The 17,592-nt window shown below is 44.4% G+C and overlaps 1 protein-coding gene across 1 annotated transcript in view; it reads right to left on the bottom strand.

Moving 5' to 3' along the window:
• Positions 1-17,592, bottom strand: part of LOC142591446 (cytochrome P450 3A14-like) — a 33,868-nt gene that overhangs the window by 4,055 nt on the left and 12,221 nt on the right. Inside the window, exons 5-13 of the mRNA XM_075703775.1 lie at positions 17,454-17,579; positions 16,592-16,829; positions 12,015-12,145; positions 10,590-10,686; positions 10,379-10,460; positions 9,607-9,715; positions 7,464-7,555; positions 5,229-5,369; positions 3,056-3,218 (exon numbers count right to left, since the gene is read on the bottom strand). Of these exons, the coding sequence (XP_075559890.1) occupies positions 3,056-3,218; positions 5,229-5,369; positions 7,464-7,555; positions 9,607-9,715; positions 10,379-10,460; positions 10,590-10,686; positions 12,015-12,145; positions 16,592-16,829; positions 17,454-17,579 (1,179 nt within the window). The remainder of the gene's footprint in view (positions 1-3,055; positions 3,219-5,228; positions 5,370-7,463; positions 7,556-9,606; positions 9,716-10,378; positions 10,461-10,589; positions 10,687-12,014; positions 12,146-16,591; positions 16,830-17,453; positions 17,580-17,592) is intronic.

The following is a 17,592-nucleotide window of genomic DNA, read 5'->3' as shown; positions in this document are numbered from 1 at the left end:
TATTGGCTTGATATATAGAGGTGTTCATAAGTCATATTTTGTTTTAGTTATGTCTTTGAAATCCTATAAAGCAGTTCAGTGTGTTTATGAGCGAGATGGGGCACACGCTCCGCCTTTATTTTCGAGATCCCTCCATACGGAGCAGATTTGGATCCCTTCCATCTTTTTGACGTCGTTACTGTCATAACTATCCTCATTTATATAAAATTTCGTTTTCTCTTGTTTGAGCAATTTCCCGTGTAAATTAGAATACGTGTTCAACCTTTCGTTTAGTGAAAGGTTAAATGGCTGTTCTGGGTTTTTCTATAGAGGTTATACTTTTTCCGTAAATATTTTAACAGACTGGCAGACAGCCACGGATTACGGGGGGGCAGAAATTTCTTTTTTTTGCAGTAATTTAATGTGGTGGAGTCTGCAATATCGTGGAAAAAATTTTCAAAAATTTCTCATAGGCGTTTTCATGGTTATCGCATGTCCATACTGGACACCTATCTGTAGTAGCAATTAGGTGTATAAGTAGTGACGGATTACAGTTTTTAATGCTCAAGCTTGTAGCAGTTGTACATGGAACACAGGTTAAGCATGCGAATACTGGGTGGTCATCACTTATCGAAGCCTCGACAAAACCATTGTCTGGAGTAGTAAAGTACATAATTAGATATTGCAGGGTCGATAAGGGTGCCGTGTTTATTTCTGGGACAGCGAGCTGGAACAGCAACTAGGTTTTTATATCCAAAGCTATTTTAGCAATTAACGTATTCATTACTTGGTGAGTTGGATGTATGCAGAAGGTTAATATTAATGTCACACATAATAATTACATTTAGTCTGTTTGAGTGACAATTTATACGGGTATTCACTTAAGGCTAAGCAGTACGCATTTCCAGATTATGAAGGTGAAGAATAAATATAGCCTACTATTAATCTTCTTTTCATCTTGCGCAAGAAATTATTTGTGAAGTTCTTTCCAAACACATTCACAATTGATCACCTTGAGTGCCAAGTCAAGTTTGTGAAAGCCGAACAAAGATGATAGAAAAATGGTGCTGCCATGGTTGCTATTATTGCGGTGACAGTATTCATCAGAACACAGAGGGAAACTCTAGAAGTTATTGCCAGATCTTATGAGCCAGGTTTCTCTAACATAAGTGAAAGACAAGTTATACCGAGCAGCTCGTAAAACGCTTTTGGTGCTAGCCATATTTTTGCGCTGACTGAGTCCATTGAAATGGAATTAATTCCTTCAGGGCAAAGGCTCAAGTTCTTCCGCTAAAAAATAAGAAGACATTGTACATAATGGAGAGATTGTAAACTAAAAAAAATACCAGATTAGGCGAAAATGCACAGATCAGGACCAGATGCCTTTTATGTTCATTAAGTCGTGATGCATCTTGCCTAAAAATAAGAACATCGCTTGCGGACTGCTTACATTTTCACTGCTCTGATGGTAATGGTTCATCCGGAACATTAACAGAAACTTTTATTTACCGATCTCATTGTGACTGGAAGGCCTTACACTTTCTCCAAGGTCCACTCAGCAACCACCAAATTTATTTTAAAAAAAACATCGACTAAGTAATTGTCACCCTTCTTTAATGGCCTTGCCACAAAACAAGGTGCCTCTAGACGTATTAAGGCGTCTGCTATAGTTGGTAAATTTTTTAAAGAACCCACTATATTCAAAGTCTATTTACTTGAGTTCCTCTTGAACCAAGTGCGGTTACGACGTGAGACGAACATGAACGTCCCAAATGTATTTTGATGCGTTCACCTACTTTCTGGGATCTATCTATCTATCTATCTATCTATCTATCTATCTATCTATCTATCTATCTATCTATCTATCTATCTATCTATCTATCTATCTATCTATCTATCTACCTACCTATCTATCTATCTATCTATCTATCTATCTATCTATCTACCTACCTATCTGTATCGAACCGCTTTCCCGCCAACATCAGTCACTAGGTAGTCCGTGGTCGAATGGCTAGCGCATCGCGCTGCCGCGCAGAGGTTAGAGGGTTCGAAACCAACAATTGGACCAACTCCCATCACAGAGTAGATGGCAATGTGTGCATACGTGCCGCTCTTCAACGAACGTCTATGGTGCCGACATGGGTCACTGTACACGCGTGACTGGGTAGGTACCGCTATTTGAATAAAAGCTTTTTGACGCCAACTTGGAGGACTAGGTATGTGCCACTCGGTCTGTGCTGTTTTAAAATGAACCTCTTTGATGCCAACTTGGGTCGCTGGTTATGCACCAGTGGGTGGGTGCAACTGTTCAATGAACGTCTTTGACGCCAACTTGGGAAAATAGGCATGTGTCTCTAGGAACGTGCCACTCTACAGTGACGAGAAAGGCCCCTTAAATTTCTCCGATACTGACCGGAATCGAAATCACGTCACAACGGTTCCTGAAGGACAGCAACCTGACACATTAGCAAGCTGTGTCACAAACGCATTGGGCATGTGCCGCTCTTAAATGAACTCCTTTCAGGCCAACGCTTTAGTGAGCTGCGCCATGAATGCACTGGGTATGTCCCGATCTTCAATGAACCCCCCACCAAGTTGGGTCACACAATATGTGACACTGACAACGTGCGGCAACCGAGAGAAGACAGTGTTCGCAGGCACCGGTGTGCCACGCTTCTTGTCTCAGAGGCAAAGCCCCGACTTCTCAGCAGTGCCACTAGATGGCGCAGCGTGTTTAGAAAGAAGCGCGAGAGAGGAACCGGACTGCGGCCATGGCGCGTTTCTCAGCGTTCGTACGCAGGGCGCGCCATGCATTCCGGAGGTCACGTGCAGGCTTCGCAGCGGCCGCACTAGATCGCGCCGAGCGTTCTTAGGGAAGCGCACAAGCCCGCCTCAGCACACACCTCATGCATTACTTGTTTCGACAATGGCGACACCTTGTGCAGCTATAATGATTCAATGATAACGCATTACTGTCGGCAATCTTCATGGGATGGGCATATATAACGTAAATCTATCGCTAGCACCTAAGGTCGGTGAGGTCAAGCAATCAACGTTTGTTGGAAGGTCAACTTACCTTTTGAGATTCGCCGAGTTCGACGCGATAGCGCTGGACAAGTCTGGCGAAGGTGTAGCGAAGCTCCAAGCGGGCCATCTGGAAACCCACGCAACGCCGCGGCCCCACACCAAATGGCTGGAACGCCATCTTGTGGATCAAAGACTCATTCTCTGGGCTGAACCTGCGGGGATGACCAAGACGAACATGCAGTTAATTATGTGGCTGAAGCTAACGCCGAATTCTGATGGCAGACTCTAGGCGGGCTACCTGCTTTTCGGGCGAGCATATCTTCCTTCGCAGAGGAAGACCTCGAAGCGACAAAATGCGTGTGCTAAACCGACTCATCAATTCGCAAGAATCGTTGAGTTCCGGGCAGTTCCATCAATTACGGTAGAGGATTATCAACTGTCAGCAGTCTCAGGTCGACGGTGCTATCATATTGCAAGACAAGAAAAAAAATCAGACACTTGAGCGGCGACATTCTTCAAGCCTAGTAATGAGAACTAACAACGGGTGATTCGCGAGAAAAACAACCAAACCCGTAACCTTTCACGTAATATCAAGCCGTCGTGTCTAGTCATCCCGCGCGGTCGGTCTGTGCTTCCTGTTTGCTTTTCCGCCGCGCCACTCGTAAGTTGAAACCTGTGGCCGGTCATTTGGACGCTCCGGATGAAATTTTACGTCGTGATAGCGACGATGTGTCCATACTCAGCGAGGTAGAGAACGAAAGATATCAATTGCAGCGAGTAGCAGATGAGAGGCACAGAGAAAGCGGAGACAACTCGGGCGGCCTGCGGTACTGAAGCCTAACACGAACGAAATATTGTAATGTGTCTGAGAACACTGTAAGAAATGCTGTTCTGGGGTTTCAAACTTTCAGTGTGACGCTTGCGGCCAGCGACAGCGGGGGGAGAATGCCGTCTGAGCAGCTGCTTTGCGAAGGCCTGACGTCACGCTACCTCCGAAGTCCTTTTTTTTTTCTTCCATGACAAATTACCATTGCAACCAACAGCTGTCTTTTCGTACCTGAGAATGAAAATTTCTCACTCCAAACAGAGCAAGAAATTTTGCTCTGTAGATGCTTCGAATTGGCCATGGGGGCTCTGGAGGCGTTCTCATTTTGCCTTAATAGTCGTGGCACTTGAATTGGGGTCGAAAGACTTCGCTCACAGCCAGGTTTTACTATTATTATTATTATTATTATTATTATTATTATTATTATTATTATTATTATTATTATTATTATTATTATTATTATTATTATTATTATTATTATTATTATTATTATTATTATTATTATTATTATTATTATTATAAATCACTGCCTTCTTTTGTTTCGACACATTTATACTTAGCTATCATTGCAGAATACTCTTTAAACGTTTACTCAGTTTCGAGTGCAGTCGACCTCATGCTCCTTTTTTTCGTTAAATACAGAAACGTACCAACGCATGACGTTGCATCGTTACCTCTGAGTAGATGCTACATCTGTTCGACTATGAAGAAAAGGAGAGGGAGAAAGTGATGATGACGATAATAACAAAAGAAAAGCCAACGTACGGGAAAAAAGGGTAAAATAAACTGCAAGGACTCATTATAGTAACATATACAGTGCAAACTCTCCCAAAAAAGCCGCAGTGGTCTTCAGCACTCTATTTTGAACATGGACCCAAAAGGACCCTTTAAAAAAAGTGTCAGGTTGTCGATACGTGCCGGAGATTTAGCCATTGATTGTCTTTCTCGCAAGTATAGCGGGCGTGCACAAAGCAGGTGCTCTATAGTCTCCAGCACGGTGCACATCTCACGGAACAGGCTGTCCGCACGGCGATAATGTCAGTGAAGACTCTGCACCGTAGAAGCTTATCTGAAAACTAAGACGTGGTGCGTGAGGAGGAGAACGAATAGAAGCGACCCTTGCACCGTGCATCAAATTACTAAGCAGTATTTCTACTAAGCAGTGCGTGTGTGTGTGTGTGTGTGTGTGTGTGTGTGTGCGTGTGCGTGTGCGTGTGTGTGTGTGTGTGTGTGTGTGTGTGTGTGTGTGTGTGTGTGTGTGTGTGTGCGTGTGCGTGTGTGTGTGTGTGTGTGTGTGTGTGTGTGTGTGTGTGTGTGTGTGTGTGTGTGTGTGTGTGTGTGTGTGTGTGTGTGTGTGTGTGTGTGTGTGTGTGCAGCATGGCTGATTAAGGCTTACCTGTCTGGGTCGAAAGTGTCCGGATCAATCCAGTAGCGAGGATCCTTGTGCAGCTGGTACGTTGGGGACATGATGCATGTGCCCGCCTTGAACTTCATGCCGTTCCACTCGAAGTCTCCTTCAGCTTTCCGCGATGTTGCACTGGAGGGAGCCGTGTATGGGTGACACATGCTACAGGTTATTTTATGCGATAGGTGTTGTTTGGAAACATTGCCAGCTTTCCGGTTTGTCCGTTTGTATGTAACCTCTTTAGGCCAGTGGCCCAGCTTGTCTACCAGCTTAGGCCACTAGTTATGGGCTGGCGGCTGTCTGGCCTAGTAGAGAACAAGGGTCTTTGGGTATGGGCCACAACAGGTATGCTTCCAGACAGACACCTTCTGCATTGCGCACTTCGTATTGGTATATGCCCATTCTCGGTCATCCCTTCAGAATGGATGTGTCAAGGTGATGCAAAGGGTATGTAGCCTTAAATATATTGAAGCAGTAATGTCCCATTAGAAACAAGCAGCTCCGCATTCCACGCGGCCACATTGCGGATCGCTATCGCAAAGAAGTTGGAGCCAGGATTCTAGGGACAGTAAGGGTTGCTACGGAGCATCCGTGGGCAAGCAGTGCTTACAAGGTGTGCGTGGTCACGGTATCATTCGGCATTTAGCTGTGAGCGAGATAGCCACTTCGTGTATGATGGTGCACCGATAAGGTTTCGGGATTCGTGGATGGCAAAGACACATGGCCCGGGGTTACAATGATCCATCATAATAATCATTATAAGATATAAAACGTGTTATCACCAATTACACGCCCACCATAAGAAAGGTTGCTAATTGCATTACCGTCGCCCATCATCTGCGACGGATACATGTGCCGCCAATTTTTTGAGACGACACATTTCTTTTATCGAGCCGTTATGAGCTGTGCGAACATGCAAGTTTAAGGTGAGGCCGACATACATTGCCGTGAGTAACGCATGTTTGCAAAAAGCGATTAACAACTACTTCCACAGTTTTTTTTTTTTAGTACAGTGGAGGCAGTTGTACACACGGCAAATTCGGAAGCAGTCAAATTTTGGAGCGCACGCTTTGCTTAAGATATTGAAATCGCACCGAACTTTATATACGCATTGTGAAATTTCGACGCTCAATCTAAGTAATTGAAACCGAACGCGCCGGGAGCGCAGATAAGGCAGCCCAGCTATAGCGTCACAGGCAAACTTCCCGTAACGAATGCGTGGCGTAGTTTGAACAGTGGCATGTCGTGGCAAATACCGATACGGCACTTCATGGCCGATTGTCGTCCTCAAGGCGTGCCGTATCCGCTATCTGCCGTTCACAACGCACACTTCCGAACTCCTCGGTGCATTTTGTCACGGGACGTGTCCAACTGACCTGATAGGGGGGTTGCCTTTCCTGCGCTCCCGCCGCCCTAGCTTTCAATATTAGCTTTATTGAGCTGTAAAATTGTACTAAAAGTACTTCGATTGGGCTCAATTCTCAGGATTATAAAGGTTTCAGTGCAATAAAATGCGATTGCCAGCCCATATTTCATGTAATGAGGTTCTAATAAAAAAGTTATTTGCGATATTTTGTTGTAAGCGTCACGGAACGTTATATTCGAGAGAAAGTGTCCAACTGACCTAGAAACTCTTCCACAAAAACGTAATCTTCGCTAGGCTTACAGCCTTTTGGTTACAAACTGCATTGTATAAAACAGACGCCCTGTATAATGTGGTGCACTACTGGCCATTTTAGCAATGAACTGCTCAAGGTAATCTGCAATAAATTAAAGAATTCAACTAGACGCAATAGATACTCTACTTGAATTAGCAGTGGTCTAACGATGCAGGGATTTAAATTATATGCTACTCACACCACCACTGCCATTTACTTGGTTTTAGGCAGTTAGCCATGACAAAGAGTGTTTGGTCAGTCAAAAAATGGTTTCATAAACGTGCGATATCGTAGCACATATAGTGACAAACAAAATTGTCGGCCTTCGTGCGATAAAAAAAAACAGAACGGGAAAAGTTAGCGACGGATTATTTAGTAAATTATATATTTTGAAGACAGGCGCAATGAGCAGTCAGAAATTAGTTTATCTTGAAGTGATAAGGAAGCTTTCCGATTAACGGATTTAAATTTTTTAGGTAGCGTGGCGAGGAAAATTTTGCCGAGTTCCTCACTCAACACGTACGTGTACTGCAACGTAATCAAGCAAGGTTTCGAATATTCCACTTACGCCACACCAGGAGGGTACAGCCTCAACCCTTCCTCCACGACTTGGATGAGGTACCTCAGCTTCTTCGTAAGCATATCGTAGTCAAGTGTGCCCTGGTAGCAAAAAAAAAAAAAAAATACGCAGTGGCGGCACTCGAGCTATTTTCTTTCCGTTCATTTTAAAAGCCAGATTTTTATATTTATTTATTTATCTCTAAGACAGCGGCTGAGAACGGACTGAGTCTAAAGGTGGAGGCAGCCTCCAGTGACATCGTCTTCCTTTACAAAAGAAGCCTACTCATTACGAATCTACTACCTGCGCAAAACTTCGTGACAAAGCAAGAGCATTAGACCGAATAAATGAAGTTGTTTTGCAAATTCCTATTCTGCCTGTCCAGTTTAGTTCAAACATTTGCCTGCATCAACATTATATGGACCTGAGAAGTTTAGAGATGATTAATAACAGAAAGCAAAGAGCGAAGCGTGTTATGCGATTACAAGTCTGAGCAGCGATTCGGTGTCAGCGCGGCAGTTTCAAAGACTTCCGGGTGCCTCGCCAGGAGGGCCTGCATTGTGGTATATTTGCTGCGCAATTTAAGACCACTGCGGCTTCACTGTTGTCGAGATTGCAATTAAGGTGCTCTTAATCACCTCCAGAACGGAGGGATTCACGAATTGGCATGGCAACATTATTTGCAACATAGCGTAAAGTGTAGGACTGCCCAAAAACGAAGGGACACCATATGAGCGCTAACAACTGTAAATTTATTCACATCGAGAACAACGCATAGATGGGAGCTACATTTTTTATATATACCTGACCTGGAATTGCGTTATTAAGTGACATCCGCAATTAGGATGTCAGAAACACTGAGGAAGCAGCAATTGCTGAGGCAAGCGTGAAATCAGTAAGAAGACTTGGCATTCGAATCAAGATGTATCAAAAAGTAAACAGGGTAATGTTACCGCAAATTGCGAAGGCATCATAGTAAGGACAGCAGAGCAATATTATACTTAACTTTAGAATACCAAGAACACTAGAGAACCAAAATACGATGCAGTAGCAAACATCAAAGTTTCATGGCTATGTAGTGACGATGTGAAAAGATCTTTACAAGATATGTCGAAAAAGAATGTGTCAAGACAAGCGTAAAGCGATATATCTCACAAAACATGGCAGAATTATTCTACTCGAAAATCCTGAGACTCATTACGCTGGACTTTAGGTGATTTCATGTTTTCAAATGTTGTCATTGTCTCGAAACGTACACATACGGAAAGAACTATCGTTTGTTTCAGATTTTTATGTTATTCTTTAATAGTGACGTTACCGTCCCATACCTAAGCACTGCCGCACTTTAGCAAACAAGGCTTTCTGTCTATTGCTTCTGTTAGAACGATCAGGAACATGATAATCAGGAATGACATGTTGAACGCGGTAGCTTCTATGCCACGAGTTACTTCCTGCCGGAATTTAAAACTTTAACGAACATGACCGAGCTCCTTCAGCTCATTCTGGGCAGTCGACCCTTCCTTCAATAATATTGCTCCGGCCAAAACGTAAACTTTCACATTTATTAATAGCTTTCTTCAAGAGTGTGGCCATATTAGATTTCAACGTCACATAGAATCAAGGGAACCTAAATGCCTGCTGCCCTATGAACCTATGCACCAGTAGCACCTGGGTTAGGAAAAAGAAAAGGGGAGCGCATTGTTTTCTTCCTGCGCTGATGGTATATCCGTAATGTGTTACCATGAAGCCCCAATACGAACTTTTACAATCTGGGTGTGAGCTATGCCTCACGTGGTGAACGACTCGGGCGCTTTCGCATTAAAGTGCAAAACTGCTACGAATATGAAAAACAAGTCAAGAAAAGCAAAACATCGCACAACAAACAGCTCGAACACTTTCGAAGAGAAACTTGTGGTTGATAAATTATCGTGCTGTTTGTTTCACCACAAAGTGCACATTCTCTGGAATGAACAGAGCAGTTCCCGTTTTCACAAAACCCTGTAGCGCTCGAACTGCCCATTACAGTAAGTACCAGCCAATTCTGGTGCTGGATGTATTATTAGTGAACGCAGCCTGCCTATGGCAAGAAGACCTCACGGAAGTCTAATTTTGTGAATGCAGGTCCAAGTTGGTTGCCTCGCTTCTGACGTACCGATTTCTTTACAGCTTCTGTCACTTCCTTTCTGAGCCTGTCTTGAACGTCCTGGTGCTGAGCGATCAGGAACGCGAGGTAGCACATGGCAATCGATGTCGTTTCGAATCTGCGGATTGGGGTGGGGTACTATGCTTACTATTTGCCGTTGTGGCATGCAAATTTTCACTATAAAAATGCCATTTAAAGAAACTGCCTGTAGCCTCTGTGGATGTTCGGCCCTGGCAGCCTTTCTTCGACGAAAATGCAGGATAGTCGCTAGCACTTTGAAGTTGATTTGAGCTATGACAGCTGCAAGCCTTCGAATGCTTACAGCTTTACTAATTCGAATAAACCTCTACAATCTACATAATCTGTCGGTGCAATGACTTGCTCGTAATGAGTGCGTTTTGCAACCGGCTCTATAAATATTATCCACCCCTGATATCACTCTTTGTTCAAAATAAGAAGGAACTCAATGTTACAAATTGAATACCATATGCGAAATGAATTCTAGAAGTCCATATTTAGTGAAATTCCACAATTTACTGTTGCTCGCCTCTCCACTCAAACGTCACATTCATTGTAAGTGCGTTTTACGTTCGATAATGCGGCCGTTCTAGGCATGCTGATACGCTTAGCCGCAGGGCGGTAAAACATAATTTGAGATAAAGTGCTCCTACTTTGCACAATGCATACCTTAGAGCCTTGTTCTGCTTTCCTTTTCTTTCTATTCAGCAAATGCATTGCAACAGGACACAGTTCCATATACCAAAACACGGAAGCGTCTTACCCTCCCATGAAGAGCAAGGTGGAATTCATGATCACTTCTCTTGGAGAAAGGGCTCGTCGAACCCTTTTTATACCACCGTCAGCTGTGAAAATGACAGAAAGCAGGAATGAGAACCATCGAAGGGCACTTTACTGTTTCATGCACGTGTGCCACTGATAGATGCCAAATCTCCGGAATCTCATGCCCCACAAAGTCAACACTTATCTCTTACTAGTCTCTCGAACTCCACCGTTGGTACGGGCTTCACTCAGTGCCTCTTCCTCTAGTTCTGCGTCCAACAAATTTTGCAGAATATCTGGCTTTCGAATCTGCGAAAATAACAAGGATAAACTGAAAGTTTCTTTGTACAAACTGTTCAGGCAGTAAAAGCAACAAAAAACATCATACCTATTTTTATCACAGTTGAAAGCGTATTTTTTCTAGCCACCTCTATCCTCAGCAGAGATTGGACCTGCAGTTTTTCTCGAGCACGCATTTCATTATTTCTAACTTTCGATTTTATAGCTGTGCTTTGTTCCCACTTTTTTTAGAATTTCGTAGCACAGCCAATACCTCTCGAACAATTTTTGTTACATACGCAATTTGTATAGCAGTTCGATGGACGTTTATGACCACATTAAATTTGACACTATATACGCGAAAATTCTTTTAGTCACATGAGACGCTGATAAATACTAGCGTGCGCAGAAAGAGCACGCATTTAATGATGTATTCCTAGGTAGCGTATGAAGTTTATTTCTTCCACCCTCGTCATGAGCGCGGCTACTTCAAGTTGAATTCCCACTTTTATCGATCATCGCCAATAATTGTGGGAACGTTTCCCGTGCTTTTCGCCTTGCTGCATCCAGTGCAACCTTCAGCTCAATACTGCTTCGAGAACCGAAGATCCTTATATTGTGGCCGTTCGTGTGGCTTGAACAGAAATCAAACAGCGTTTGTAGGGTTCTCCAACTCGACAAAGTTTTAACGATTTGTAAAGCACGTGTGTTACTCTACGCACGAAGACAGATGCTTTATTTTTATTGCGAAAGCAATACTGCTCGCACTTTCGGCCCATCGGTAGTCGTGGCTCCTCCTTACACAGCTGTGCGTCACGTGACCGTGTGACGTCACGTCAGACCGAGAGACGGGGCCCCAGCTCGCGGCATCGATGGTGGAGGCGAAGCCTTTGCGCGCCGCTCCTGCGGCGCTACCGAGAGAGGGCGCTCACTGGTGTGACGTCACGTTAGGAGGATAAATGGGGCTACAGTTCGGCTCCTCGTAGTGGTCGGCGTGATGCCTTACGCTATGTCGGATGATGTATAGCCGTAAGTTTAACAAAGGGCCACCATGTCCACACCATCAGCCGAACCAAGGCGCAGCCAAGGGTATTGTTTTCGCAGTCTTCCAGGCTTAACCAAGCTAAACCTTTAGCCAATTTTTTTCTCTCCCCTCTTTCTAGATTTCCAATCCTTCATTCAATACCACCCGCGCAAACAAGCAAACCGGCCGTGTCTGCTTCCCTTTCTTGCCTTTCGGGTCGGCGCCGAGTTTCACTCTCCCTCACATTTTAGTTATTTCGGAATAAATGAAACTAATTACTGATGGAAATAAAGAAGTTATTATTATTATTATTATTATTATTATTAAAACGTACCTCAGGGTGAGTCTTGCGCTTTTCAATCATCTTGGTGGTCTCCTTCGAGAACACCTTGAAGGTAGGCGAGCTGAATTGTCCACGAAACCAGTAGAAAGGCTTCATGATTTTTCCCAGCGTAGTCGTGCTTTCTGCAGAAAAGGTGGGGAGGGAAAAGTCTACCTCAAAGATTGCTCAGCTCGTTAGTCTTGATGATCTTTATGTACCTAGGAGAGTCTCAGTCCGCAGCATAAATTGTAAGCAGTTTATGATATTAAACAACGCCTGCATTTCTACTCGAGTTAAAGGTAGCGCTTCAAACTTCCTGTATAGTATTTTTTTTTTCATGCAAGAAGCGGACGAACGACTAACGACATGTGAATTGATACGTAATTTTTCCGTAATTCAAAGAAAAGCTAACATCAACAATATTGTAACAATGTTATGATTTTCAACAGGTAATACACTCCGTTCTCTGGGCACCTTATCATATTGTGCCTCAGATTTTAGAACTTACGCAGGTTCAAAAAGCTAGGACGTCGACTACCATATTCCTGTTTCTAATCTTATGCACAACTCTTTCATTAGCAGGACACTTAAGCCATGTCCTCTAGCGAAGGATTGCACGCACAATCCTTCGCTCTTTCCGAAGAGTATAAGAAAAGTTATTTAGAAGAATAGCTCAGAAATATAGGTAATATTGATAAGGCTGCACGCTTTGTGGCAGAACACTTTAAGCATTGCCACGTCTGTTGAATGACAAGCCTGTCGTTCTAGCGGTTCGCTCATTGATTTCTGAAAGAATGCCGTCTAAATGTTCCGGTGCTGTCTTTATATAGCAATAAAGGATTACCATGTAGATCTTTGAGTCTATACATGCACATTCACCCTCATATTATGTAGTGGGGAATCGCGATTGGGCAATAACATCCTAGTCAATTCATGGAGAGGCTGGCTCATTTGTGGTTGCGATACAACTGCTAAGGCGATTACGTGCGGTTCCGTTTTTTTTTTTCTCGAATGAATGTTGCGTCATTGGGAGACGCAGTTTGAAAAATTTTCGCATTTCTACGTTGCCCTAGGTTTCCTCATAATTTGGCCCATGCATGAAAGAAAGATACAGAGTGTGTTCGAAGACCACACAGATATTTATAGGGACACTAAAGGCAAATGCTAAGTCAAGCTAAAGTAACAGATTAGTGCTCGAAAATCTCTAAGGCATCAATATTATCACGAGCAGAGCCTTAATAATTGAGAAATAGAGGTAAATGCACGACATGATTAGGGACTCCCCCGGGACATTCAAGCACTTGCCCGATGACGAAAGCACTCCTCAGGTAAATTCTGTCATCAGTACTCAACTACTTGTTGCAAAAAACATCGTCGTATTGTATTATCACATGAAATAATATGCTACTTGTGCTGTTCCATTTCATATTTAGAAAAATAAAGATCTCATTAAAGTTTCCGTTGACAACGCCGCGCGCGGTCGAAAGGTTTCGTTTTCGCTCGACTTTGCACCGCCCACGCTTTCGCGCTTTAATACTTTCCTGGTCGCGAAGTGCTGCGCTGGTTTTGCTGGCTCGAGAAACTCGCACAAACTGCAAGTAGCAGAGAACTCAACACTTCCCTGTGATGCACGAACGGTCCACGCCACTTGACCAAAAAGCAGCTACATACGTGAACCCACCGCTCAGTCTTGGCTCGGTGCCGCCGTCTGTCGGGTGCCGTTTTAGTCACCGACAGCAGCAAAGGGTGGTGATAGCGTATGCAACGTCACCAATCCCCCGGTTGGGTGGCGGGAGATTTGAATTTCGAAAAAGGTATTCAGACCGTTCAGATACAATTTTCTCGTAAATTAAGTCTTTTCTTGGCACGAAACACACGTTGCGATGTTTCTGGAATGTTACTTAAACAGTCTACGTCGACTTAATATTTGCCGAGAGTGTCCCTTTATAAGAACGCTACGCGCGTAGGGAACGCGACGTTTTTGCTGAATAATTGTAAAGCGAGGCGTACACAGTTTGCTGCTAATACAACGAGGTGGTGAAGACTAATACTGCAAATTTGTTAATTAACCTATCTGTATAGCCTTGAAGGCAGTTTTCTCTATGAGGATGCGGAGGCCGTCTCGATTTATTGCGCGCCTATGTTTCGTATCTTTAAACTTGCAGAGTATAGGGGGTACTCAAAATGTCAAGCGCCATTATAAACCACAGTCGCAGTCTATCCAACTACAGCAAAGCTCCGTCCGCCACCTTGTCGAAGGCACGGGAAAACATAACTGCTCGCACAACAGGAAATCTACACGCATTGCTGCTCGCTATCATGCTCGTTCTGTGTTGCCTGAGCGGGTGTGACACCACGCTTGTTAATTCAGCTGGTAAGATAATGTTTGTGAACTCATACGGCCGATAAAGCTCCTATGCTTGCTTCATGTAGCTGTCATAATTCGCAATCGATGCTTTGTCTTTCGGGCGGAACTGCGACTTCTTTTATAGGAGGCCACTTGTGTTTGCTTTAATAACAAATAGCCTTGCCTACTTTAATAAATTTGTTCCATCTATTAGCTGACAAGAGGCGAAGATCACGCAGAACTGGAGATGATTTCGGCGGGGCCGAGACGCGGAGTGAAAGCAGATAACACGGTCAGGAAAGTATAGTGCCGGGTCGGCTATTGATCCGCTTCCCCTTAGCTTTCGATGGCTTGCCGAAAGTTGCGGCGGCATCCAACGGAACGTTCAAAATGCCGCTGCCTGTACTCAATGATGAAGAGTTGCCTGAGCGATGTCGTATGCGCGCCGAATGTTACAATGTTAAGAACGTTACAATGCTGCGGAAGCCCGTTTATTGTATACGCAGTAAAATTCCTTCTCGCCAGCAGCTGTGAGTATACAGTGGAAGAGTGATCGGCGGCCAGCCATGTTATATTCCTTTCAGAACGCGGCAGTTTCCATCAATTAAAAAAAAATCTGCTTCTCTTGGCCTAATATTGAATCTTTAGCGCCTACACGTCACTTCCATGAGATGAGTTATTTAAATTTTGTGACCTCGCGTGAGAGACAGGTGAAGTAGGCGCGTTCCGAAACCGTTTAGTCTAATAGGGATAGAGAAGTGGTCCAAAATGTGTGTAATCTTTTTTGTTTTGTTCGGACTGATCGTGAGTGATCGTGATAACAGATGGAAAGTTTTCCCAGTTTTAGTGACGTCGTGGGAGCGGCAACCGAAGTGGGCATGGCCTGAGATTTTTTCGCCAATCGTGCAAGGCTAAGGGCGGAAATGGAATAGAAACAGTTGGAAGAGCTTTACGTTAGAGCGCCCCTCAAAAGCCACAGAGCGGCGATCACCGAACCGATCAACATACAGGTGATTCGGGACTACGGTTCCGAGAAGATGGTTGACGTTGCCAGCGTTGCAAGAATACTGCACCTTTTGAATATTCCCTGTTCGAGAAGTTTATCATTGAAGTTCAAACCTCAATCTAGTCAACATCGAAACCAAGTTAACTGGGAGCGGAGAAAATGCGACCCCACTTCCAGGACACACGCTAACTTGCAGTTTAGCCTGACGAAAAGTGTGCAGTTTAGAACTGAACGTCCGGCAGGCGCTGATACGACACGTTTTCACAAGGAAGCATTAGTCACGCCGTGCCGCACGGCTATTGGCTGCGTCATGCATAATTCAAATTTCGCCATACACTTCGTCACTGGCTGTTTCATCTGCCTTTGGAAGGGCTACCTTTGCTGCCACTCCCGGCACGCTCGGCTTCATTACTGCCTGAACTGAGCTTTGATATTCTATGACAGATATCTCGATTTAGGTGCAGTCTTTAAGTATGTAAAAAAGACGGGGCACATTAAAATGCGACAGCCTCTAAATTTGCCATATAGTCTGCAGAAAATTTGCTAAATTTTGGCAATTATCCTTCGGAAGCTCATTGTATTTGGGGTAAAGTATGGTCGCCTCACCTTATAAATCCTATTAAAAACGTCACGTTCACTACGCACCTAAACTATTAATAAATATCCTTACAGTCTATCAAAAAACACTCTGTAAATTCGTGTATGCTTGACGAAAACGTAACGATGGCAACGCTTCGAGGTATTTTAGTCGAACAGATAACACAATGAAGGCCAGAAATACACATTTTCAGGTATCCAACGTGGGCGATTCTGTCTTTCATACATCCGCTCCGGCGACTGAACCATCAGATGCAGTATAGCTGCATTAGCTAACGAGATTCACGGCACCACGACATCGTCTTTAGTGCATCCCCTGCACCTTCAAGACTGGTGATGGCTGTGGCGTACGAAAGCAGGGTAGTGAGGCAAGTGGCCGCTGCTGCAGCTGTGCGAAAGAAAAAAAAATCAGCCACTTCAGGCCGCACTTATCACGCTGCCACAGTGCTCCTCTCTATTGCATCGATAGGCTACGGAAGCCCAACCACGTGCTCCTCTAGGAGCTCGCGCACGACTGACTGTTCAGATTACTATGGCAAAAAAATCGGCGTCCGCTCTTCTGGAAAACCCGCCGCTGTGGCTCTACAGCAATATGGCTCTCTGCTGGCGAAACCTGTCCCGTGATTTAAGAATACGAACGTGCAATCATGTGGGCAGGCCCCGTCATCACTCCTGGTAGCACCCGGCGAGCTGTCGTGAAGAAGACGTCGTCCACCTTGCGCTGGAAGCACGTCTCGATGCCGAAGGCGGCCTGGCCGATGTAGTCCATAGTAAGCGCTTGGAATTGCAGGCGCAGGTTCACCTCTTCGTCAGTGTCGGCGTACGGCTCAATCATATCCATGAACACCTCCGCTGACTCGGCGATGTGCGGGAGCATCTATTGCGCCACAGAAAATAGACCAAAGAGCAAACGTCACTTGAAATGGTGCATAGTGATCCCATACATTGGGCGTCATCATTGCGTAACATGAGCGGTGACTGGTAGTGCGAGAACAGATTGTCCTCGCCTTGGTTCTAATTTCAGGACTATTTCATTGGCTTTGGCCGATTCAGAACTGGCAAAGCAAGCTGACAGTTTTACTGCATGCTCAATAAGTGACGCTGCAGTGCTGACAGGCATCTTCAAAAGGCGAGGCAAGTTTACGATTTCCGAGTTCATTTCAGAGGACTATGATTTTTGGTTTACAGATGACAGATGCGCAAGCTCAATGATTCAGCACCTGCATTACATAGGGCTGTATGCGTCTATTTTATATATTTCCTTATCATTTGTTTACTATACGTTTATGTGGCTTGCCACAAATCGCCTGGAAAAAATATTTCCCTTGTGCATTTCATGATCTTATTCCCAATTAGATGATGCAGAGCTTAGGGGCGAAATGCACGCAAATACTGCGAATTTTCAAATGCCGTCTTGAGAAATATCGCGACCATTACCCACAATAGCGATCTATAGAAGGAGACGGAGATTAATTTTACCGCTTGACAACCGCCGGTTTACCTGTTTCAGCTTGCTGATCGTGAAGCCGGATGTGACGCAGCTGCGCATTCTCTTCCACTGGTCTCCGCTCACGTGAATCAACATCTGGCCGACGATCGGATGCTGCTGGTCGGTTCGCATAGTAACCTGTTGGTTCCCA

The sequence above is a fragment of the Dermacentor variabilis genome, chromosome 8 (assembly GCF_050947875.1).
Source record: "Dermacentor variabilis isolate Ectoservices chromosome 8, ASM5094787v1, whole genome shotgun sequence".
In the NCBI taxonomy this organism is placed as follows: Eukaryota; Metazoa; Arthropoda; class Arachnida; order Ixodida; family Ixodidae; genus Dermacentor; species Dermacentor variabilis.
Note: the sequence above shows the minus strand (reverse complement) of the source record. Positions and strands in the feature narration are given on the sequence as shown.